This window comes from Corythoichthys intestinalis, chromosome 15, assembly GCF_030265065.1.
Source record: "Corythoichthys intestinalis isolate RoL2023-P3 chromosome 15, ASM3026506v1, whole genome shotgun sequence".
NCBI classification, from domain to species: domain Eukaryota; kingdom Metazoa; phylum Chordata; class Actinopteri; order Syngnathiformes; family Syngnathidae; genus Corythoichthys; species Corythoichthys intestinalis.
Window position 1 is genome coordinate 31,981,802 of NC_080409.1, and position 26,860 is coordinate 32,008,661.

The 26,860-nt window shown below is 40.2% G+C and overlaps 1 gene segment (V, D, J or C); it reads right to left on the reverse strand.

The window, feature by feature from the left end:
- The window catches only part of LOC130931524 (immunoglobulin lambda-1 light chain-like), a 35,600-nt gene extending 12,662 nt beyond the window's left edge, over positions 1 to 22,938 (reverse strand). Inside the window, 2 exon segments of the C gene segment in view lie at positions 22,371 to 22,666; positions 22,873 to 22,938. Coding sequence covers positions 22,371 to 22,666; positions 22,873 to 22,924 — 348 coding nt within the window.
- Positions 22,939 to 26,860: the final 3,922 nt, after the last annotated feature.

Consider the following 26,860-nt stretch of genomic DNA (forward strand, 5'->3'; position numbering starts at 1 on the left):
TGTAATGTGTATCATAAGTTCTCTTCAACTGTGAGGGACGGATTCTAATACAAAAATCCAGAAAATCACATTGTATAATTTTTAAATAATAAATTTGTATATAACTGCATGAAATAAGTATTTGATACATTACCAACTAGTAAATATTTCGGCTCTTAGTTCTTTTTTAAGAACCCCTCCTGTTCTCCACTCATTACCGGAAGTAACTGCACCTGTTTGAACTTGTTACCTGTATAAAAGACACCTGTTCACATGCTCAAACAAACAAACTCCAACCTCTCCACAATGGCCAAGACCAACGAGCTGTGTAAGGACATCAGGGATAAAATAATAGACCTGCACAAGGCTGGGATGGGCTACAGGAAAATAAGCAAGCAGCTTGGTGAGAAGGTAACAACTGTTGGAGCGATTATTAGAAAATGGAAGAAGTTCAAGTTCACGGTCAATCTGCCTCGTTCTGGGGCTCCATGCAAGATCTCACCTCGTGGGGCATCACTGATCATGAGGAAGGTGAGGAATCAGCCCAGAACTACACGGCAGGACCTGGTCAATGACCTGAAGAGAGCTGGAACCACAGTCTCGAAAAAAAACATCGGAAACACATTACGCCGTCATGGATTAAAATCCTACTGCGCACACAAGGTCCTGCTGCTGAAGCCAGTGCATGTCCAGACACGTCTGAAGTTTGCCACTGACCATCTGGATGATCCAGAGGAGCAATGGGAGAAGGTCATGTGGTCGGATGAGACCAAAATTGAACTTATGGTCTAAACTCGGCTCGTCGTGTTTGGAGGAAAAAGAAGGATGAGTACAACCCCAAGAACCCCATCCCAACCTTGAAACATGGAGGAAACATCCTTTTTTGGGGCTGCTTCTCTGCCAACGGTACAGGACGACTGCACCATATTGAGGGGAGGATGGATGGGGCTATGTATCGCCAGATCTTGGCTGACAATCTCCTTCCCTCAGTGAGAGCCCTGAAGATGGGTCGTGGCTGAGTCTTCCAGCATGACAACGACCCAAAGCACACAGCCAAGGCAACTAAAGAGTGGCTCCGTAAGAAGCATCTTAAGGTCCTGGAGTGGCCTAGCCAGTCACCAGATGTGAACCCGATAGAAAATCTATGGAAGGAGCTGAAAGTCCGTGTTGCCCGGCAGCAGCCCCGAAACCTGAAGGCTCTGGAGAAGATCTGCATGGAGGAGTGGGCCAAAATCCCTGCTGCAGTGTGTGCAAACCTTGTCAAGGACTACAGGAAACGTTTGATATCTGTAATAGCAAACAAAGGTTTCTGTAGCAAATATTAAGTTCGATTTTTGTGATGTATCAAGTACTTATTTCATGCAATTAAATGCAAATTTATTATTTAAAAATTATACAATGTGATTTTCTGGATTTTTGTATTAGATTCAGTCCCTCACAGTTGAAGAGAACTTATGATACAAATTACAGACCTCTACATGCTTTGCAAGTGGGAAAACCAGCAAAATCGGCAGTGTATCAAATACTTGTTCTCCCCACTGTAGGTAAAACGGCGCCATTACAGATTGAACGCAACAATGCGTGAGTGGGTCGTACAGCGCGTGCGTTAATTGCGTTAAATATTTTAACGTGATAAATTTTTTTAAAAATTAATTACCGCCGTTAACGGGATAAATTTGATAACCCTACCTTAAGCCTAAAGACTCTGGATGAGTGTAACATATTACGTCTGTAACGTTAAATACAATTAGAAAACGATTTAATTAAGAAAAAAATATATATTAAAAAAAGGCATGTCCGATATTTTTTTGTCTATTCCGATACTTTGAAAATGACGTGATCGGACCCGATCGATCGGGACATCTCTACATGCAATGAAATTTTTCTGTTGAAGCAGCAAAGGGAGAAAAATTGGGAAAAGTAACTGACGAATTACTTTTAAAGTAACTTAGTTACTTTGATAATAAAGTAATCAGTAAAGGAACTAGATTACTTTTTTGAGGAGTAATCAGTAATCAGTAATTAAATTACTTTTTCAAGTAATCTGTGACAACACTGTGTACAGTACACATTCATCACAATCGGCTACAATTAAAGCCAAAAATGCTCTAAATTTTCCAACATTTGAATGAATATTGAATGAATTTCGTTAGATACAAGAGCCTTCAATTGATGTACAGTATCGATCCAGATTAGTACATTCCCCAGAACAGGTGTGATCTTTTTCGTAGGTTACGTCACATCCTAGTTTGGTTTCGTTTGGAAGGCCGTTAGGACTGCCAAATAAGGCTGCTACAGTTCATCGACAAATTGACAACTGATCAATAATCAAATTACCGTAATTTCCCGAATATAAGGCGCAACCCGTGTATAACACGCAACCCAAATTTACTTATAAAGTCTAGGGGAAATTATTGTACCCGTGTATAACGTGCACCCTAATTTTAGCACTAATAAATAGAAGAATACAAGAAAACAGAGCTCGTGTACAGATACAGAAATGTCATTTTACTGACTGGTGAAACACAGCACAAGCATAGCACATTGCTAGTTCAAAACATTACCGTAAACTGACAATATGCAGGGTAATAATATGATCTGACAACTTCTCCAACTTACCAAAATCCAGTAGAAAACAAAACATATGTGACTTTTCTTTTAAAGGCTGCTGTATAACTTGATCGTTTCATCATGATGAATAAATGTTTCTTCCATGGATTGATACGGTAAAATAAAAGTGAGGACCGAAGTCAGAAATCGGAACGAGCGCATTGCTACTGTAACAAGAGGAACTATTGTTATTTGGGTTTGAGTTTCCCGAGGGACAGATATAGTTGACGGACACAAGAAGTCTGTGTTGTGTTAACGTTTGGTTTGTTATGGTTCAAGTTGCCGAGTTGCAATAAACGTTGAGTTCAAGAAACTAAATTCTGTGCCTTATGAAGAGTGAAAAAATTTAACACAGACGAAATCATTCGACCAATCAGAGTGAAGTATTACCGAAACAAAATGGTGACGTTATGTACTGTAATGGTCGGCAACGGATCGCTGCATACGTTTTCTTCAACACAACATGGCCGTGTCAATAAAAAAAAAATCGCTCTTCATATACGTATATTATATATACACTCACCGGCCACTTTATTAGGTACACCATGCTAGTAACGGGTTGGACCCCCCTTCTGCCTTCAGAACTGCCTCAGTTCTTCGTGGCATAGATTCAACAAGGTGCTGGAAGCATTCCTCAGAGAGTTTGGTCTATGTTGACATGATGGCATCACACAGTTGGTGCAGATTTGTCGGCTGCACATCCATGATGCGAATCTCCCGTTCCACCACATCCCAAAGATGCTCTATCGGATTGAGATCTGGTGGCTGTGGAGGCCATTTGAGCACAGTGAACTCATTGTCATGTTCAAGAAACCAGTCTGAGATGATTCCAGCTTTATGACATGGCACATTATCCTGCTGAAAGTAGCCATCAGAAGTTGGGTACATTGTGGTCATAAAGGGATGGACATGGTCAGCAACAATACTCAGGTAGGCTGTGGCATTCCAACGATGCTCAATTGGTACCAAGGGGCCCAAAGAGTGCCAAGAAAATATTCCCCACACCATTACACCACCACCACCAGCCTGAACCGTTGATACAAGGCAGGATGGATCCATGGTTTCATGTTGTTGACGCCAAATTCTGACCCTACCATTCGAATGTCGCATCAGACATCTAGACTTATCAGACCAGGCAACGTTTTTCCAATCTTCTACTGTCCAATTTCGATGAGCTTGTGCAAATTGTAGCCTCAGTTTCCTGTTCTTAGCTGAAAGGAGTGGCACCCGGCCGGCGTGGTCTTCTGCTGCTGTAGCCCATCTGCCTCAAAGTTCGACGTACTGTGCGTTCAGAGATGGTCTTCTGCCTACCTTGGTTGTAACGGGTGGTTATTTGAGTCACTGTTGCCTTTCTATCAGCTCGAACCAGTCTGGCCATTCTCCTCTGACCTCTGGCATCAACAAGGCATTTCTGCCCACAGAACTGCCGCTCACTGGATATTTTTTCTTTTTCGGACCATTCTCCGTAAACCCTAGAAATGGTTGTACGTAAAAATCCCAGTAGATCAGCAGTTTCTGTAATACTCAGACCAGCCCTTCTGGCACCAACAACCATGCCACGTTCAAAGTCACTCAAATCACCTTTCTTCCCCATACTGATGCTCGGTTTGAACTGCATGAGATTGTCTTAAACCATGTCTACATGCCTTAATGCACTGAGTTACCGCCATGTGATTGGCTGATTAGAAATTAAGTGTTTACGAGCAGTTGGACAGGTGTACCTAATAAAGTGGCCGGTGAGTGTATATTTCTGTCTCCATCCCTGTACCCGTGTATAATGCGCACCATGATTTTACAAGTTGATTTTGGGGAAAAAAGTGCGTTATATTCGGGAAATTACGGTAATTGACAGCGATTTTGATTTAAGATGAATCGTTTGGACGTTGTCGACACAAAGACGGTCTAAAGTCTTTTTAGAGCCACTTCATATCAAATATGTTAAATAAAAATTGTTGACCTCCACAAAGCTGGAAAAGGCTATGGGACAATTGGAAAGCAGCTTGGTGTAAATAAATCAACTGTTGCAATAATTGTTAGAAAATGTAAAAGGCTAAACATGACTGATAATCTATCTCGGACTGGGCCTCCATGCAAAATCTCTCCTCGTGGGGCATCACTCATGATGAGAAAAGTGAGGGCTCAGCCTAGAACTGCATGGCAGGAAGAGAGCTGGATACACAGTTTCAAAGGCTACTATCAGTAGAACACTATGGTGCAATAGTTTAAAATCATGCATTGCACAGAAGGTTCCCCTGTTGAAGCCAGTACACGTTAAGGCCCATCTGATGTTTGCCAGGGACCATCTGAATGATGCAGAGGAGTCATGGGAGGAAGTCATGTGGTCAGATGAGACAAAAGTAGAACTTTTTGGTGCAAACCTTACTCGTCGTTTGTAGAGGAAAAAGAAGGATGAGTACAATCCCAAGAACACAATCCCCACTGTGAAGTATGGGGGTGGAAACCTCATGCTATGGGGCTGCTCTTCGGCAAAGGGGACACGACACCTGTACTGTATAAAACAAAGGATGAATGGTGTAATGAATCGTGGGATTTTGAGCCACAATCTCCTTCCCTCAGTCAGAGACTTGAAGATGAGTCTGTCTTGGCTGGATCTTCCAACATGACCGTGATCTGAAGCACACAGCCAAGATGACCAAGGAGTGGCTGCATAAAAAGCATATCAAGGTTCTGGACTGGAGTGGCCTAGCCAGTCTCCAGATCTCATTCCAAAAGAAAATCTTCGGATGGAGCTGAAACTTCTTGTTTCTTAAAGACAGCTCCCAAACCTGACAGATCTAGAGAAGATTTGTGTGGAGGAATGGGCCAAAATCCTTGTTTTCATATGTGAAAACCTGGTGAAGAACTGGAGAAAGCGTCTGACCTCTGTAATTGCAAACAAAGGCTCCTGCACTGAATATTAGCACTGATTTTCTCAGGGGTACAAATACTCATGAACCCCAGTAAATTACAAATAAATTACTGAAAAATCATACAATGTGAACTCCGGATTTTTTTTTTTTAGATTACCGGTATGTCTCTATAAGTGGAAATGCATCTATGATTGAAATTTCAGACCTCTACTTATTTTCTAAGGGATTAACTTGCTAAATCACAAAGGGTGGAAATACTTGTGCTCCTCACTGTATACAGTATATGGCGGAAAACACTCAGGTGACTTGAAGTTCCGCTCTGAGACCCCCAATTTGGCCAACTTTCAAAACTGTCCGATATGCATGTGTGAATTGTGATACATCATTGGAAAGCTTAAAATCTCAAAAATTTTGAACAGGAGGGCGTTTAAAAAAAAAAAAAAAAAAATTAACAGTGAAGCCCTATTTGGAGATGAGAGCATGACAGAGCAGAATTAAAGACGCCATGACTTTAGGGAGATATTATCGCGTACTTACCTTGTTTCCATCCAAAAACTCCAAGTAGCATGTATCACTGAGTGTCAAGACACAGCTGTGAATGGCCACAACTGGATTTTTGGGGGATTTTATGGGTGAAACATGGTAATATAACAAGGGTCGCGATGCAGAAATCGCAGACATCAAAGAGTGGTCAAGATGTTCTTTTCATGTATTTACATTTTAAACGTTTTTTTTTTCTCAATTTTTCTTTGTTTGATCGATTATTTATCATCTAACATATCGAAGCAAATGCGACAGTAACAAAAAAAATACAATAAAGCGATAGTTATGAGGTAGATATCCGTCACTTTTTTTACAGACGCCATTTTTTTTCATTGTGACGTAATTTGTTTAAAAGTTTAAAATAAGCGAGTGAATAATTTTTTCAAGTTTTTTTTTTTTTTTAAACAAAATATTACACATCAATTGATGATTCTAAGCTAAAAATGACAGACATTTTGAATAATAAATATAATTAATTACCATGTTTTACGGCTGGGTTGAAACAAAAGCAGTTGCACATCTGTAAATGAGGGTTTCCTGGGTAAAACGGACAAATTAAAAATAATTCGGGGCTTAATGTGCCATGAATCTGCTATGGCAGCATATAGACATATTGTTCTATCAAACACAACAGTTCTTTTGGCTTAAAATACAGCAGTTTATTTTAAAGAGGAGTGCAAGAGCAGAAACAGCTTTTTCAGTTTTATCTGTGTTTTCCGCCCTATGTATATACCTGTATGTATGTTTTTGAAAAATGTTTTCTTTAATAAGATATACTGTATTATTATTATTTTTTAAAGACAAAAAACAGTAAATATTGTATAAATTCCACAGTCCTCCCTCTTTCATTGAGAACTACAAAAATGTGATTAAAATTTTCTTTTAGTGAATGAGTTAAATGCCTCTTTAGGAAACCAAAAATATGAAATATTTGCTCTTTTGTCTGAAAATGGATGTAAAGTATTATGTAATACATTCAAAACCCTAAACGTTAAAATTAGGGCTGTCAAAATTATCGCGTTAACGGGCGTTAATTAATTTTTTAAATTAATCACGTTAAAATATTTGACGCAATTAATGCACATGCCCCGCTCAAACAGATTAAAATGACAGCAGAGTTTAATGTCCGCTTGTTACTTGTTTTTTTATGTTTGGCGCCCTACAGAACTACAAGTCTTTCTATCTATGGATGGGTTTTCCCATTGGCAGTGTATCAAATACTTGTTCTCCCCACTGTATATATCCGTCTTGTGTCTTATCTTTCCATTCCAACAATAATTTACAGAATAATATGGCATATTTTAGAGATGGTTTGAATTGCGATTAATTACGATTAATTAAATTTTAAGCTGTAATTAACTCGATTAAGAATTTTAATCGTTTGACAGCCCTAGTTAAAATTGTTAAGTGTGAACTCAAGGATGACCATTTGATCCAAATTGTGAAATTCAATCCAATAAATTGCAAGGAGCATAAAAGGTGCAATTTGAGTGAGGTCACTTAACTTTTAAAATCAGTTTTAGAAGTCTTAGTATTCACAGAGTATTCTGTTGTGGTAGTTAGCAAAAACAGACAAAAACAGACGGCCGATCAGGTATGACTGGGAGGGACTGCAGCGAGTCTATTCCACTGAACCTCACGCATGTCAGCCTTCCCACTTACATTGGATTGGACATTGACAGGTTTTTGTACAGCCCCTCTATAGGCTTATATCACCGTGGCCCCCTGTATGCACAGTGTGTACACTTTGTTCAAAAACCTGCATGGTGTTTTTTCACAGTTTTCCCAACCCCCCCACCCCATGTTTCTCACCTGTCCTGCGCACTCATCATATCTCAACATGCATCTCGATAAAGTTGCCGCAGCTATTTGCATGTTGCGAAAGGAAGCTGACGAGGAGGAAATGCACCCAGTAGCACCTTCTAAAGCCCTCCCTAACACAATATGTCATTGCTAATCATTGAGGAACTTAGATCTTCTAAATGTTTTTTTAAAACCTATTTTTGGATTAATTAAAAACACACGCACACTCACAAATACAGTGGCAATAAAGTTTGGGCACTTCTGATAATTTTCAAGATTTTCCTTTATAAATCATTGGCCACGCTTGCGTACCAAATGTGAATGTTGTTCAATATACACTCGCATATTGTGGCTTACATGATCCAAAATGTGATTGTTATGTCAACATATGTGTGTGCCAGGTCTCAAGTATATTTAAAATATTTTAGGGTCAAACGATTAAAATTTTTAATCAAATTAACCACAGCTTAAAAATTAATTAATCGTAATTAATAGCAATTCAAACCATCTCTGAAATATGCCATTATGTTCTGTAAACTACTGTGGGAATGGAAAGATAAGACACAAGACGGACATAAACATTTAACATACTGTACGTAAGTACTGTATTTGTTCATTATAACAATCAATCCACAAGATGGCATTAACATTATTAACATTTATGTGTATTTTGTATAGCTATTGGATTGAAAATGCCAGTTCTCTTTGCATTGAGCGCTTTTCTTTTTGTGAACGTTATTTTTTTGAGAGATAGGAATATTATTTTTGTTGTGCTGTCACTAAATGATACTGTAGCAACTTAACTGTTCGGCCCAAATGCATGATGGGAAGTTGGGCAACCATGACTGCCAGTGGTCGCTGCAAATGGTACACAGTATGTTCTGCGTTGAGTTTAATTAGATGTATTAAGAAAAAGAATGTCTCCTGCTCGGCCCAAATGTATGACGGGAAGCTGGGCAACCATGACTGTCAGTGGTGGCTGCAAATGGTATACAGTATGTTCTACGTTGTGTTCAATTAGGCGTGTTAAGAAAAAGATCGTCTCCTGCTCCGCTCAAATGCATGATGGGAAGTTGGGCAACCATGACCGTCAGTAGTGGCTGCAAATGGTATACAATATGTTCTGTGTTATGTTCAATTAAGCATGTTAAGAAAAAGATCGTCTCTTGCTCCGCCCAAATGCATGATGGGAAATTGGGCAACCATGACTGTTAGTAGTGGCTGCTTAAGCCAATAAAAGGTGCAATCCAATGAACGTCTGTGTCTTCTCGCATTTCTCTGCGCTTTTGGTCTCATTGTGTTAAAACGGCATCATTGTAAACTTGAGGCAACGCATGAACGGGTCATTCCGTCCATGCATTAATTGCATCAAATATTTTAACGTGATTAATTTTAATAATTAATTACCGCCCGTTAACGTGATAAATTTGACAGCCCTAAAATATTTATATACAGTGGTATGAAAAAGTATCTGTACCTTTTGGAATTTCTCACATTTCTGCATAAAATCACCATCAAATGTGATCTGATCTTTGTCAAAATCACACAGATGAAAATACAGTGTCTGCTTTTAACTAAAACTAATGAGGATAGTATGCAAACAATGACAGAAGGGGTGAAATAAGTAAGCGAACCCTCTGTCTAAGGAGACTTAAAGAGCAATTGAAACCAATTTTTACCAAACATTTTAAGTCAGGTGTGTGCCCAATCACTGATGAGTGGTTTAAAGCTGCCCGACCCACTATAAAACACATACCTTGTAAGAAATGTATTGATGAGGAGCATTGTCTGATTTGCATCATGGCTCGGTCAAAAGACCTGTTATCAAGGATTTTTGATTCGTATAAAGCTGGGAAAGGATACAAACCATCTCTAAAAGTCTGGATGTTTATCAATCGACAGTCTCAGTTTGGCACTGTTGCTTCTCTCCCAAGGAGTGGCCGTCCACCAAGGATGACGCCAAGAGTTCAGCGCAGAAGACTAAGAGAGGTAAAAATGAACCCTAGAGTGTCTGCTAAAGACTTACAGAAATCATTGGCACAGTCCAATATCTCTGTGCACACATCATCTATATGTAAAACTATGGCCAAGAATGGTGTTCATGGGAGGACTCCACGGAGGAAGCCGCTGTTGTGTAATAAAAAAACATTATTGCTCGTTAAATATTCGCAAAAAGGCACTTGGACACTCCACAGAAGTTTTGGCAATATATTTTGTGGACTGATGAAACCAAAGTTGAATTGTGTAGGAGTAACACACGTCATGTGTGGAGGAAAAATGGAATAGCTCAACAATATCAACACCTCATCCCCACCGCGAAGCATGATGGAGAGAGCATCATGATTTTGGGCTGTTTTGCTATCTCAGGTCCTGGACAACCTGCAACCATTAATGGAAGAATGAATTCAAAATTTTAACAGGATGTTTTGCAGGAAAACCTGAGGCCGTCTGTCAGAAAGTTGAAGCTAAAAAGAGGATGGATGCTGCAACAAGACAATGATCCAAAACACAGAAGTAAATCAACTTCAGAATGGTTTCAGAAGAACAAAATACGCGTTCAGGAGTGGCCAAGTCAAAGTCCAGACTTGAGCCCCATTGGGATGCTTTGGCATGACCTAAAGACAGCGATTCATGCCAGACATCCCAGGAATCTGACTGAACTATAGCACTTTTGTAGAGAAGAATGGGCCAAAATTAGTCCTGATCGATGTGCCAGACTGATCTGCAGCTACAGGAAGCGTCTGGTTGAAGTTATTGCTGCCAAAGGGGGGTAGAGTGGTTGGGTGGGTGGGGGGGGTCCTCACAAAATATTAAATGTGATGGTTCACTTACGTATTTTTCCCCTTCTGTCATTGTTTGCATACTATCCTTATTAAAAAATGAAATCGTTTAAATCTCTGTTTGATTTTAGTTAAAGCAGACACTTTTTTTCATCTGTGTGATTTTGACAAAGATCAGATCACATTTGATGGTGATTTAATGCAGAAATGTAGAGAAATTCCATAAGGTTCAGATACTTTTCATAGCAATGTACATACAGTGATCCCTCATTTTTTAATGACATTGAGAGAAAAAAAAAGAAAAAAATGAAAACAACACATTGCGATATAAATCAAAATGGCACATAAAACAATGAAAGAGGGCAAATCAGCATTACAAACAATAACAAATAAAACCAGGCTACAGTGTATAACAAAATTAAGCACACCCCTTGCATTTCAACAGATATTTAAGTATATCTTTTTATGGGACAACACTGACAAAATGACACTTTGACACAATGAAAAGTAGTCTGTGTGGAGCTTATATAAGAGTAAGTTTATTTTCCCCTCAAAATAACTCAAAATATAGCCATTAATATCTAAACCCCTGGCAACAAAAGTGAGTACACCCTTTTGAAAAAACGTACATCCCTAAATGTCCAAATTGAGTACTGCTTGTCATTTTCCCTCCAAAATGTTATGTGACTCGTTACAGGAGTGCTGTCCGCATTGCTGCAGAGATTGAAGAGGTGGTGGGGTCAGCTCGTTAGTGCTCAGACCATACGCCATACTCTACATAGAATTGGTGTGCATGGCTGTCACCCCAGGAAGAAGACTCTTCTGAAGACGGTACACAAAAAAAGCCCGCCCATCTCATCATACCATAGTACATGGTTCCAGTAATCCATGTGTTTTGTTGACATGTCTTCAGCAAAATGTTTGCGGGCTTTCTTGTACTCACTTGTACTCACTTTTGTTGCCAGGGGTGTAGATATTAATGGCTATATTTTGAGTTATTTTGAGGGGAAAATTAATTAACTCTGTTATATAAGCTGCACACAGACTACTTTTTATTGTGTCAAAGACTCATTTAGTCAGTGTTGTCCCATGAAAAGATTTCATTAAATATCTGCAGAAAAGCGAGGGGTGTACTCACTTTTGTGATACCCAGTGTTGTCACAGATTACTTGAAAAAGTAATTTAATTTTCTAATTACTGATTACGCCTCAAAAAAGTAATGTAGTTACTTAACTGATTACTTCATTATCAAAGTAACTAAGTTACTTAAAAAGTAATCTATCAGTTACTTTTTTACCCGTTTTTCTCCCTTTGCCGCCTCAACATAAGAATGACAACAGAAAAATGTCATCACATGTAATTGACTTTCCGATGATTGAATTTAAAGGGGAATATCAGAATTTCGCGCTAGTTTAGCCACACCGGAGCCCTGAAACTAACAAACATCTGACAAACTGCTTGGAATTTGTTGAAATCAACTCCACCGACCAATTAAACCCCACTAACTCTAAGATTAAGCCTAATGTCAAAACTTATGAAATTCAGTTATGGTTAACAGCATATCAGTGCCAATGTAAAACAATGCAAACTGACTGCACAAAATTGCAAAGGTCGTGGGGGGCGCGGATGCGCGTGCACAACCCGGAAGTACTCCTCTCAACACACACGCGGTAAATTTGGCCACAAAATGTGGCGGCAACTCAGCACGTTACACTCAATCTGACTTTCAACACATCCCACAGATGCTAAACGAACACATCACCTCACGGCATAAATGTGCAACACGGATATGATGTAAACAAAGTTTGCCAACTTGGAGCGAGTACTGCCCGTCGTTGCTACGGCAAAGCTACGAAACGGTTGCGCATGTAGGGGGTCCAACCGTTTGCGGATACCCTCCAGAATGAAGGAAAAATACCTTCATTCACGGATATCCACAGATCAACATTCCCTCGCACCGTCTCAACACTCGGCTTGAATGTCCACCCGCCTGGCCCACACCTTCAGTCCCACAACACATGTGACGTGAGACCGAAACAGGAAATAGCTTAGAGGTTGTCATGGAAACACGTACTAGGAACCTTTTATTTTAGCATTTTCTATTCAAAATGCTCTTCCTACATGACTACAATATTCTTCATTCTACATACGTTATGAGGCAATGAAAAAATAGTAACGCAGAGACACTAAGGAAACTAACTTTAATCAGATTACTGGTGTAGAAAAATGAACGCGTTAGATTACTCGTTACTGAAAAAAGTAATCAGATTACGGTAACACGTTACTAACTAACGCATTGCTGACAACACTGACTCTACCCTAGTCTGGATAAAAGACGCGTCAAAAAAGTGGGTCTTTAACCATGATTTAAAAAGGCGTAGATTCTTAATGGTGCGGATTTCAGGGTGCAGACTGTTCTGTTTTTAATCAACCGAGGTTCTCTTAATGAGTCCCCTAAGCAATAACAGTTTCGCAAATGATCGCTCCAAATATAATGTGGAAATACAAATGAAACTGACAGAACAAAAAATATAATTCAATTTTTTTTTTTAAAAAGTACACACATAGAACATTAAAACAAATTATCATCATTTTAAACATGATTTTGACTCAAGTTTCCCTCAAACCTCTTATCTCATCTGTCATCATGACAAGTGACAGTACCTCGACCAATAAGATGAGCGGGATTTCTATTGTCATTGTTCTGTCAACTCATTGGTCAAAAAGCAGGAGAGGCGGGGAAATATGCTTCTTCATTTTCTTGAAAAGACCATACTAGTATTCGTTTATTCTACAACAAGTATAGTATTTACAAGTTTCATGATAATACAGGACAAATCGTGTCCCTTCTAAGCTCAATACGGGTCGCATACTTTTGTTTCTAGATACAGGACGATTTCGTTTTTCAAGGGACAGTTGGCAACTCCAGACCTAATGTAACAAAATTGTGTTTGCGCTCTCTCAAAAGAAAGTGTGTCATATGGCTTCCTTCCTGTTCATCTTTTGTTGAGGGTTTTTGTGGGGCATCCTCAGGGCCCTTCACAGTTGTGTGTACTGGCGACAGCAAAAAAATGGCTAGTGTTAATGGGCCTTATGAGCGCCCGAACACAGAGACACGCTCCATTCCTGCCATCACCGCTCACAATGACGTGGTCTGAGAAGGATGCTTCCACTAAGGGTTTCTCGTAGTTGACTAAGGCCAAGTGCACAAGAGATCGGTTGCTGCCCGACCCTCGCCAATACCACTGGATGGTATCGTAGTTGATGAGGTTGTGAGTGAAGCACAGCGAGATATTATTGTCCCCATTTCTCCAAAAAACATTGCGGGGAATTTGAGAGACCGTTACGTCTTTGCTAGAACAGAACCCTGAAAAGACACACATCAATGTTTGATTTGAAATCAAGCATGAGTTTGCTCGAGCACATTACAGGCTGAAGGCTGTGACATGAGCGCGCATGCTATTGGCTAAATCCACAATTAATTTACCAGCCCTGCTGCAAAAAAATTGGGCTCCAAGTATGAAGAGATACTTGGCCATGCTACATAAATACCAGGTTTCAAGACAATCAGTTCACAAATAATAGAGGAGCAGGACTTAAAAGAAAAAGAAATACTTGGGTGGTGACTTGATAGTCCTTTAGCCTGTAAAACAAATATATAGTGCACATCAAGTGGCGCGGGGAGCTGTACCTGTGGTCCAGACAACATTGGCAACAAAGCTAATGAAGTGATCTGGCTTCATGTTGAATATGCGACAGAACAAAGAGGCTCTGTGTTGTAGGAAGTCACACAGGAAGTGACAACGGGAATGATGCAGGTAGTGATGCACTTAAGTTCAGGCAGCGTAAAAAACTAGGGTCAGATGGAGTAATTCAAGATTTCTTAAAATTTTCAATCAAGGTTTTTCTAAACATCAATATTAGTTTCTTACTCATTGACAGAATGATATGAAATAATGTTGCATGAAGTGGTTTTACGACAATTCTTTGTCATTTTCTATTGAATTTGGGGCATTTCCTGGTCGCTTCCTATTTGTTTTGCTCACTTCCAGTTGATTTCGGGGCAGTTCCGGCAGTGGCAGTTTTAGGGGTGGGTCCACAGGGGCACCGGCCCCACCTCTAATTTGAATGGCCCTTGAAGTGCCACTGTTCCCATTTTAGCACATAGCATAGCCATCGGTCAATCCTGCTTTTCTGAAGTGAGAAAATGTTGTTTCTAGAGTAGGCCTAAAAGGGATCCTCTATTTTTAAGACAAGTAATTCTTAAAAGATAAATGTTAGTATGAGCTATAATAATTTGATATTAAAACCCCTCTTAATGTTTTTGTCTTAATAAAAGTTCGTAAAATTATTTTAAGTGATAGGTCGCCATTCTTGTTACGTCGCAGTGGGTGACGTCACCGGGCCCGTTGCTGAAATTCCAGCGTGTCACTCGTTAGCTTTCCCAATATGTCATCAGTTCTACCCTTCCTATTTGAACCAGATCTGAAAAGTGACGAGCAGGTCAGCACTGTTGGTCGTTCACAAGACGAGCTTGAGGGAAAAATGCGTGCAGCAAATACCTGATAAGACAAAAGTTGGGCTAAACTGGTGATGCACTCGCTGCAAATGAGTCTCAATGGCAACAGAGCGAGAGAGTGCTGTTGGGAACTCCGGTTGGGAGCGAGAGTGTATGCTGTTGGGAACTCCGGTTTTATTAGCAGATATTCAAGGTAAGCATATTGCGTTTTCAAACTTATCCCAATATAATTATGTTGATTGTTAGCATCCAGAGCTGTCGTGTGCTTTACATACAGAACAGGCCAAAAAGCACACCTTGTGTAATCCACGTCTTGTTCATTGTAACGCGTGGTATGTAGGATACGTGTATAAAAGTACCAAAAAGGGGAGAAGCTTCCACTTATGCACATTTATTCACAAAAAATAATATTTCCACCTTGACCACTCTTCACTCGGGAGCTCAGCAGTACGCAAACAAGCGTTCCCTGAGGAACCCCAACATTGTTGTAAGGTCCACGTCAGAGTCACTGTCGTCACTGTAGCGTGCCATAGTGCTTTAATTATTTAGTATGATTTGGGGAAAACTCCCACGAAGAATAGTCAACAAAAAAGATAGCAATAGTAATCCAAATCCGCATTTTTTACTCACTCAAAGATCCAGGAATTAGACCGATCCCATGGCAATGTTGCATGCTGCAAATCGATCAGGCCGTCAATTCCACAAAATAAACTGATCCAAAGCCGCTGTGGGACCGACGAATCAAAAAAAAAAAATGGACAGATCCGAAACCAACATTGCAGACGCGGTGGGACCGTCGATTCCAGATAATACTAATAATGGATCCCTTACTTGACTGAGGATCCGGGAAAAATGTTCGGACGCCATTTGTAACGCGTGGTGGGTAGGATACGTGCATACAGGGACCGAAAAGGGGGAGTAGCTTCCACTTATGCACATTTATAAACTAAAAATAATAATTCCACCTTGACCACTCACTTCACTGCCCTTCTTTCAATTTGACTGGAAATTGCATCCAAAAGCAGCACATCGTGGCATTTCACTTCGCGAGTTTAGGCAGCAATAAGCAATTGTTGAACACGCTACACATTTGGAAAGATCCCAATTACGTCATCACTGCGAGCCCGCAAACCATGGCGCCAACTAACGGTCAAAATATGTACTAAATATTCTAAAATATTGCCGTTGAGTTAACATTTTATGTGTTTCTAACAACATATTTTAGTACAAGAGAACAATTGTGGTTTATTAGAGCCTACATGTATTTAAGTTAGAGGATCACTTGAAGGACATATCGTTTGAACATCGTCATCGCGTTATGCAGATGCACAATACTCGAATCACAAGGACGTACGATATTTAACTTTTTTGGGGGGGGGCACACAAACTTGTTTTTCTGCTTCATGCTCATACAGCACCACAGCCTCTCACCCTCTCTCCTGCTAAGCAGTGCGACCAAACTGTTACCAATGCAGCTGACGTTTCGTACTTAAAAGTAACAATGATTGACGGGTTTGTAGCTTCGATCTGGCAAGAGACAACTCGGGAGCTCTACGATCAAAGGCACAAATGTGTTAATCATCGTTAAGCTTGTTACACACTAGCGGTAGCCAGAGGTGGGTAGAGTAGCCAAAAATTTTACTCAAGTAAGAGTAAAGTTACTTCTAAATAACATTACTCAAGTAAGAGTAAAAGTAGTCATCCAAAAAATCCACTCAAGTAAAGTAAAAAAATATCCAGTGAAAAGAACACTTAAGTAGTGAGTAACAATTTGAGTAACTGCTTATTTTTGTTTGATTTTTTTTTCAAACAATGGTATATTTTTCTCTCAGCACAAACTTATCTATAGGAACAGTTGTTATAAGGATACTGTACAATAACCCATTACGTAACCACATTACGTCAAAGAAATAAGTAAAATCATTTAATTAAAGAAGGAAAAAAACACAGTAATGAAGCATTATTCATCCAAAGAGCATGAGTGCCCTACCCTCTAGTGAAGAAAATAGTTCCTACTTTGTGTAGTGGATGGATACTGTAGTTCCTTCACTGTTACTATTATGAAATTAAAAGGATCATATCTCCGTGGTTTTCCGTGGTCAATCAGTGTCAAATAAAAACTGGGACTACGCTTCGAGTCATGTTGAGGGCAACGCTTGATGTCAAATACTTCATTTTTTACGGTGCTTTGAAGACGCCACGTGATTGAACAGGCTGGCGTGATCATAGAACGGCAAGCTTGCATCGTATTGGTCTTATGGATTCATGTGATCATAGTTGTGACGTCTCATGGAGGAAGTCGGCGTGTTGTAGCGATGACGTCACCTCGCCTAGCAACGTGTCGCCATTTTGTGAAGGGGGAACGCACAGCTAAACATTCCATAGACAAACGTCTGAAATTCATATATTTCAGGTGTGTTTTGCGTCTTTTTTCCTACAAACGTCTTAAACGTGGCTTACTATTATCACGAGTCACTGCCGACACACGCGAGGAGGCGATGCAATTTAAAATTAGCGTTTATTGGCTAACAAAGCTACCGATACAAAGTCGCAGCAGATAGCTGGATAAACAAAGGAATGACCTGCAGTGGAGTTCGGAAACATCTACAACTACCTCATAAAGTCACCCAGTAAGTTGACCTTTATCATTTATGTGGAATATTAATAAAAATTGGTAGTATATACGAAGTGATTATTTCTGCTGTAACCGGTAATTCGCCTCCAAGCGTTATTTCGCCATGAGCACGTCACGGCAAAATAACCAATTCCTACCAGGCCAATAATATACCAATTGACTAGTTCACGGCAAAAGAAAAATACCGCTTTGCGAGTTGCCGATTCCGGTAATAATAACCACTGCCTAGTCTATTGAATCCTAGCAGCTAATTGGGGCAAAAATTAAAGTTTACTCACCAGTAATAAAATGTCAGCTGCAAATGTAAATGTGCTTGGATTTAGGTTCCCACAGGCGAAAATAGTCCACGGAACCGTCTTCTTTTACTGTTCCTCGATTAATTGCTCTCAGCCATTTGTCTCTCCTTTTCTTCTCACGTGGAAGAATGAAGAACTTCAAACCCGCAACACAGCAACATTTAGTCATTCCGACGGAAAAAAGACCGCAAATAAAATGAAAGTTAAACGCGTTTGTATTACAATGCACGACAGAGCAACTGCTTGTGACTCGTCTTTTGCCCCATTGTCAATATGGCAATGCTTTGTTGTGGCTGGTGATGTCATTAAATGCCCGGATGTCCGACTTCCTCTATTGCTGAAATTAGTAGCGCTACTCTTGTTATTGATGTAAAAAAAAAAAAAAAAAAAAGTAATATATAGAATAAAGAGGAAAAATGTAACGACTCTTGTATAGCCCAGGCGAAAGAGTAGGGTTTTTTTCTTCACAAATCTATTCAAGTAAAAGTAAAAAGTATGGCTTAGTAAAACTACTTTTAGAAGTACACTTTTCTCAAAAAGTTACTCAAGTCAATGTAACGGAGTACATGTAACGCATTACTACCCACCTCTGGCGGTAACCCAGTCTGAAGAGTGCATCTCATTCATTGTGTAAGTAAGGGGTTGTTCGCGGCAGCGTGAACAAGCGTGAGTGATTTTGAGTGGACTCACTCAATGAACTATTTTATAAAGACAAGCATTTTTCTATGTTATTCTCGTTTGAAAATAATTCACATTATGAGGGCAGCATGCGTGGGTTTACTCCGGGTTCCTTCCACATCTCAAAAAACGTGCATGGTATGTTGATTGAACACTTCCAATTGTCCGTAGGTGTGAATGTGTGCGTGAATGGTTTTGTGTCTGTACTGTATGTGCTCTGCGACTGGCTGGCATCCAGTTCAGGGTGTACCCTGCTTTCTGCCTGGAGTTAGCTGTTATAGGCTCCAGCACCCTTGCGACCCTTGTGAGGATAAGATGTTCAGAAGATGAATGAATGAATGAATGAATTATATGAATGTTATGGAGAGTGATTAAAGATCGCCTACTGCCGATAGTTAGCTGGGATTGGCTCCAGCACCCCCGTGACTGTCGTGAGGATAAATGACTTGAAAAATGTATGTTTTTTCTGTTGTACTAAACCTGCACCGAACCGTGACCCTGCACCGAGGTAAGTACTGAACCTTGTGTGTACGGTCACATCTCTAATATACACTCACCGGCCACTTTATTAGGTACACCTGTCCAACTGCTTGTTAACACTTAATTTCTAATCAGCCAATCACATGGCGGCAACTCAGTGCATTTAGGCATGTAGACATGGTTTAAGACAATCTCCTGCACTTCAAACCGAGCATCAGTATAGGGAAGAAAGGTGATTTGAGTGACTTTGAACGTGGCATGGTTGTTGGTGCCAGAAGGGCTGGTCTGAGTATTTCAGAAACTGCTGATCTACTGGGATTTTCACGCACAGCCATCTATAGGGTTTACAGAGAATTGTCCGAAAAAGAAAAAAATATCCAGTGAGCGGCGGTTCTGTGGGCGGAAATGCCTTGTTGATGCCAGAGGTCAGAGGAGAATGGCCAGACTTGTTCGAGCTGATAGAAAGGCAACAGTCACTCAAATAACCACCCGTTACAACCAAGGTAGGCAGAAGACCATCTCCGAACGCACAGTACGTCGAATTTTGAGGCAGATGGGCTACAGCAGCAGAAGACCACGCCGGGTGCCACTCCTTTCAGCTGAAAACAGGAAACTGAGGCTACAATTTGCACAAGCTCATCGAAATTGGACAATGGAAGATTGGAAAAACGTTGCCTGGTCTGATGAGTCTCGATTTCTGCTGCGACATTCGGATGGTAGGGTCAGAATTTGGCGTCAACAACATGAAACCATGGATCCGTCCTGCCTTGTATCAACGGTTCAGGCTGGTGGTGGTGGTGTAATGGTGTGGGGAATATTTTCTTGGCACTCTTTGGGCCCCTTGGTACCAATTGAGCATCGTTGGAACGCCACAGCCTACCTGGTTATTGTTGCTGACCATGTCCATCCCTTTATGACCACAATGTACCCAACTTCTGATGGCTACTTTCAGCAGGATAATGCGCCATGTCATAAAGCTGGAATCATCTCAGACTGGTTTCTTGAACATGACAATGAGTTCACTGTACTCAAATGGCCTCCACAGTCACCAGATCTCAATCCAATAGAGCATCTTTGGGATGTGGTGGAACGGGTGATTCACGTCATGGATGTGCAGCTGACAAATCTGCACCAACTGTGTGATGCCATCATGTCAATATGGACTAAACTCTCTGAGGAATGCTTCCAGCACCTTGTTGAATCTATGCCACGAAGAATTGAGGCAGTTCTGAAGGCAAAAGGGGGTCCAACCCGTTACTAGCATGGTGTACCTAATAAAGTGGCCGGCGAGTGTATATAGATATATATATGCAGGTGAGGCTCTGAATCTCTTTCCTCTCCTATCTTTGCTCTAGTTGTTTTGATTTTTATTTTATTTTTCAATCACACAAGGTGTGTCATTCATGAAAACTTTAGGGCAAGTGACTATTTTTGGTAATAAAACCCAAAAACTATTATCATTATATTGTAGCATCTACAAGGACAACGCCCACTTGGTGTTGATAATGCATATTGAACAGGAAATCGGTCCATTATTTTCAATTGATGGTACCCACCTGAACGCCACAAACTGTATGTAAAAAAAAAAAAAAGAAAAAGTTGCCCGAGAGTTTAGGATGACGCTCGCCACGCTAAATGCTAATGCTAGTGAGAACGCGAATGCCGTGGTTAATGCTCCAAACCACCTAGCATCGCATTTGCAATGGCGTCACAACCCCATTCCCTCCTCCCACCTCCCCCTCAGCTCTTTCCATGTCTCCCGTGTCATTCAACCAAATTTTAGTAACGTGCGCCATAGACTTTATTATTGTATTAATGGGTCACATCCGTCAGGCACTGTGCAACACCTTTAAGCAGTCGTACAGTCTGCTTCAGTTATTCGCACACATGCAGGGATCCAACGACGGATTTAGGGTGACAAAGTATGAAAGCTGTACCGCATACAACGAAAGCTGTAACGCATACAAACAGGAAGGATTGTCTCAGGACTGATTTGTTCGAGGATTCAAGATAATCATTATAGTTTTCGTACCATGCATGTATTTTGAAACGTTCTGAAAAAAATCAATGGGAGAAATTAGCCGCTACAACATTGGCATTATACTTCGCAATATTTACGTGAAATCACTGCTAAATCCACGTTGTTGTTTTTTTCCTTTAACCAAGAATCGAGACTGTTTTACGTCCATATCTATAAAGAATTCAGGGATTTAAGCATTATTCACAAGAATTTTCAACAGATAAAGGTTTTGTTTACATATGGCGGCCGCTAATTTCGTTAATGACTAGCATCATAGTTCGCAATATTTACGTAAAATAAATGCTACCCGCTTGTTTTTTTTCTGGTTTCACCAAGAATCGAGACTATTTTACGTCTATATCTAAAAAAAATTCAGGGATTTAAGCATTTATTCACAAGAATTTTCAACGGAAAAAGCTTTTTGTTTACATATGGCGGCCGCTAATTTCCTTACAGACTAGCATCATAGTTCGCAATATTTACGTAAAATAAATGATGCCTGCACGTTTTTTTTTGTTTTAACCAAGAATCGAGATTGTTTACGTCCATATCTATTAAAAAAAATCAGAGATTTAAGCATTTATTCACAAGAATTTTCAACGGAAAAGCTCTGTGTCTGTGTTTCCACTTGGTCAGCTTTGATGGAGATAGGCCCCCTATGAATCGGCCCCGCGCCCCGTCAATACATAATGAAGTCTATGCGCACGCCTTTGCATCCTCAGTAACTGTAACAGCGTTGAAAAGATGGGAAAAGTAGTTAGATTACTCATTACTGACAAAAATAATGCCATTAGTAACGCCGTTATACTCCTAACGCCGTTATTAACAACACTTCCTCTCGGTTTTCGGGCAATCCCAATAAATTTCCTATTTATATTGGGGCAACCTCCTGTTTCATTCATTTTCTGTTGATTATGGGCTATGTCAGTTAATTTTGGGGCACTCCCAGTTCAAAAGTTATGGATCTATGTTGCTGTCAATGGCAATAAATGAGTTCCTGAACAAAAGTCGATCAAACTGGAAGAATGCACGCAACCGCCGGATGAACCGCCAATTCTGATAACTATGCTTGGATCCAGGTGCATAGTGGTGATGGCATGTGGGTAGTGCATCATTGTGTTTGATGAAGTTTATGACTCAACGATTTAGCACAACATTGCACCGTGGTAACTAGCTGCACAGTAGTAAACAGCACTGCTGTTCAGGCGCAGCTTGGGAATGACCATTTTGCACGTTTTGCCGGATTGTGCGCTGCCATTCAACTCCACGTCCTCAAATGATTTTTCCATCGTGGAAGTTGTGTGGTACATGTACCCAATGAGCTCCATGCTCACACCACGCTGCTGATACCACAAAATCTGGTTGTAGCTCGGTATGTTGTGAGAACATTCAATCGAGATCGAGCGCCCCATCGCCTCAATGATGTCGGCGGGAGCCTGTGTGATAATCTCCTCTGTAAAAACAAAACAATAACATTTTGCAAACTTGGAAATAATGAAACTGTAAAAACATTTCGTCTAGTCTGCGACAAATCTGATTAGCTAGATATGTAATTTTTGTGAACATCAAACGCGATATACACCTTATGAACACTTGAATGTACTTTTGCTCCAAAAGGTCAAGATAAATGATGCGCCTAGCCATGACGTCCGATGTTACCTGAGAGCAGTGGAGCGCTGGCAGCAATGCTCAGCAAAAAGAGGAACGTCATGTCGTCTGGTTGAGGTTGCTGTGATCTGCAATCGCTACTGATGTGATAAAGAGCAGGACCCCGTGCGATCTGGTTGGCTGAGATCACGTGGCTTCTGACCTGCCTTAACCCCTTAAAAGTAATGTTATGAAATTATGACTGTACTTAAAAGTAGTAAAAAATATTCACATGTTAATTTGTGTCATAACATTAATCTCCAGATTAAAGCTTTCACAGCACAAATATTCCTGTTATTTTTCCCGTCCATTTTTTGGGCACGCCGTACTGCCCACGCACTTTAACCAATTCTGACCGATCCAATTTGAAAACTTTGCAAATATTTCGCCCCTAATGTTTACGGTAGTGACAAAAACGCTTTTTTTTTACTGACAAAAAATGTCTAGTAGCGAAAACAATTAAAATTTCCGAATGTATCTTGTCCTACATGTAGCATATCTCACTCTGGAATACTTCAAAAGTTATGTAATTTCATCATGCAACTACCCATAGCATAAATTTGCTACTCATCTGTTGCTTAATCTCGTCTCGTGAGACGAATTTGATCATCTCCAATTTATCTTATTAGGCTACCCTTAGGAGCAAGTCAAATTGAGCAAAGACATAATTGAGACAAAGGAGATTGATTTGAGAAAACCAGATTGGAGCAATATTTGAGAAGGGAAATTCTCTTAATTAAAAATGGAGTTATACTTTGTACAGCACCTTTCAGGCACTCAAAGCACTTTGACACTATATCCTCATCTGCCTGCTGGTGACACAACAACGTGGGGTTCAGTGTCTTGCTCAAGGATACTTAAATGAATTCATTAGGACAGCGAGTTGAACTCACAACCTCTGGGTTGGGAAATGACTTCTCTACCACTGAGACATGTACAGGCTCAGATGCACTGTGCTCAATGTAAATGGTGACATCAGTGGAAAGCAACTTCGGAAAGAGCATGTAGCAGCGATTAAGAAAATTTATTATATTTTTGTTCATTTACAGTGGGGAGAACAAGTATTTAATACACTGCCGATTTTGCTGGTTTTCCCACTTGCAAGCCATGTAGAGGTCTGTAATTTGTATCATAAGTTCTTCAACTGTGAGGGACGGAATCTAATACAAAAATCCAGAAAATCACATTGTATGATTTTTAAATAATAAATTTTTATTTAACTGCATGAAATAAGTATTTGATACATTACCAACTAGTAAATATTTCGGCTCTTAGTTCTTTTTTAAGAACCCCTCCTCTTCTCCACTCATTACCGGAAGTAACTGCACCTGTTTGAACTTGTTACCTGTATAAAAGACACCTGTTCACATGCTCAAACAAACAAACAAACAAACAAACAAACAAACTCCAACCTCTCCATAATGGCCAAGACCAAAGAGCTGTGTAAGGACATCAGGGGTAAAATAATAGACCTGCACAAGGCTGGGATGGGGTACAGGAAAATAAGCAAGCAGCTTGGTGAGAAGGTAACAACTGTTGGAGCGATTATTAGAAAATGGAAGAAGTTCAAGTTGACGGTCAATCTGCCTCGTTCTGGGGCTACATGCAAGATCTCACCTCGTGGGGCATCACTGATTATGAGGAAGGTGAGGGATCAGCCCAGAACTACACGGCAGGGCCTGGTCAATGACCTGAAGAGAGCTGGAACCACAGTCTCGAAGAAAACCATCGGAAACACATTACGCCGTCATGGATTAAAATCCTACAGAGCACGCAAGGTCCCGCTGCTGAAGCCAGTGCATGTCCAGACACGTCTGAAGTTTGCCACTGATTATCTGGATGATCCAGAGGAGCAATGGGAGGTCATGTGGTCGGATGAGACCAAAATTGAACTTTTTGGTCTAAACTTGGCTCGTCGTGTTTGGAGGAAAAAGAAGGATGAGTACAACCCCAAGAACACCATCCCAACCGTGAAACATGGAGGAGGAAACATCATTTTTTGAGGCTGCTTCTCTGGCAAGGGTACAGGACGACTGCACCGTATTGAGGGGAGGATGGATGGGGCTATGTATCGCCAGATCTTGGCTGATAACCTCTTTCCTTCAGTGAGAGCCCTGAAGATGGGTCGTGACTGGGTCTTCCAGCATGACAACGACCCAAAGCACACAGCCAAGGCAACTAAAGAGTGGCTCCGTAAGAAGCATCTTAAGGTCCTGGAGTGGCCTAGCCAGTCACCAGATCTGAACCTGATAGAAAATCTATGGAGGGAGCTGAAAGTCCGTGTTGCCCGGCAGCAGCACTGAAACCTGAAGGCTCTGGAGAAGATCTGCATGGAGGAGTGGACCAAAATCCCTGCTGCAGTGTGTGCAAACCTTGTCAAGGACTACAGGAAACGTTTGGTATCTGTAATAGCAAACAAATTATTAATTATTAAGTTCGATTTTTGTGATGTATCAAATACTTATTTCATGCAATTAAATGCAAATGTATTATTTAAAAATCATACAACGTGATTTTCTGTTTTTTTGTATTAGATTCCGTCCCTCACAGTTGAAGAGAACTTATGATACAAATTACAGAACTCTACATGCTTTGCAATCGGCAGTGTATCAAATACTTGTTCTCCCCACTGTAATAATTTATATATTTCTTTGATATTAAAAAAAAAAAAAAAACTTCCAAATCGCAGACATGTTGCCTGTGAGCCAGTAGTTTTAGTGACACGTCAGCCAGCGTGTTGACTGTTTTGATTACATCATCAAACAAGAGGACTAAGGTTCTTCACACTATTTTGCAGTAAACTTTCGTTCTTCAAAACCAACAACCGATAACGCATTTGTAGCAGTCGATAGTTTTCGGCGCCAAATTTTCGTTCACATCTCTAATTTTTACATTGAACATAAAATGAACCGAATAAACCAGATGTTATTTGATTATTTGACCAATTATAATATTTTCTCGGACTTTGGCATGAGATGAATTAAGATGTGATTGGACATGTCAGAGCAGACATTACTCTTTCTTACAATGAAGGAATTTTGTAAACCCAAAATGAGCAATTGCAGACCCGAAGGAGATAAAATTGAGAAATATTTGTGACTGGTACAATATAAGGCTTCAAAGAGGCAGCTTTGAAGGAAGTTGAAGAAATAAAATACTTTGCTCAACCATATCTTTGACTGAGACATTACTGAGATCGTGACTCCAAGTAAGGAGATAAAATTGAGACGCATTTGAGATCGACACAAGTACTCATAGTTGTCTCATGGTGAGATCTTGAAAGGAGACAACTGTGAGACTTTATTGAAAAATCGTGCCAGTAGAACTACTCTCAAAACCTTCTCATGTAATGCTCACTATGAGACTTACTTCTCATGCGACAAATTTGAGAAAGCTGGGAAAACCACTCTGGTCTCGATTATTGCTGCTTCATTTTTCAGAGATGTAAATGAGACATGGACAAGATCACATCTTCAATTTTGCTTTGCTATGGGTAAGCAGCCCCAGAATCTGACTGATTTACCTCCATGTTTCACAGTAGACAAAGTGTACTTTTCTGTGACCACAGTGGATTTAACACAGTGTCAGCCACACTTTTGGGAATGTGTTTAAATCAAGGTTTTGTCTCAACATTGGTAGGGACTATATACAGTAACAGCATAACCTGCATGTACACTATTTGCTGTAGACGGGACATTAATAAGACCAAACAGATTGGGTGAATTGGGGTGAGGGCCACATTTCTCGCAAATATGAACCTAATAATTTCATAGGCTAAATTATCAATGCAACATAAATCTGTATTGACTCACTCTAACTTTCACGTGTATTGGTCAGGTGATACACCGTTCGATTTACAGAAATTTTCCACAATAAATTTCTGGATTTCATTAGCAAATTTATATTGCAATATTTGAACAAAACTTAAATTATATTAACATACACAAACTTACATAATAAATACAAACTTGTTAATAATCTATTAACTACCCAGGAATGC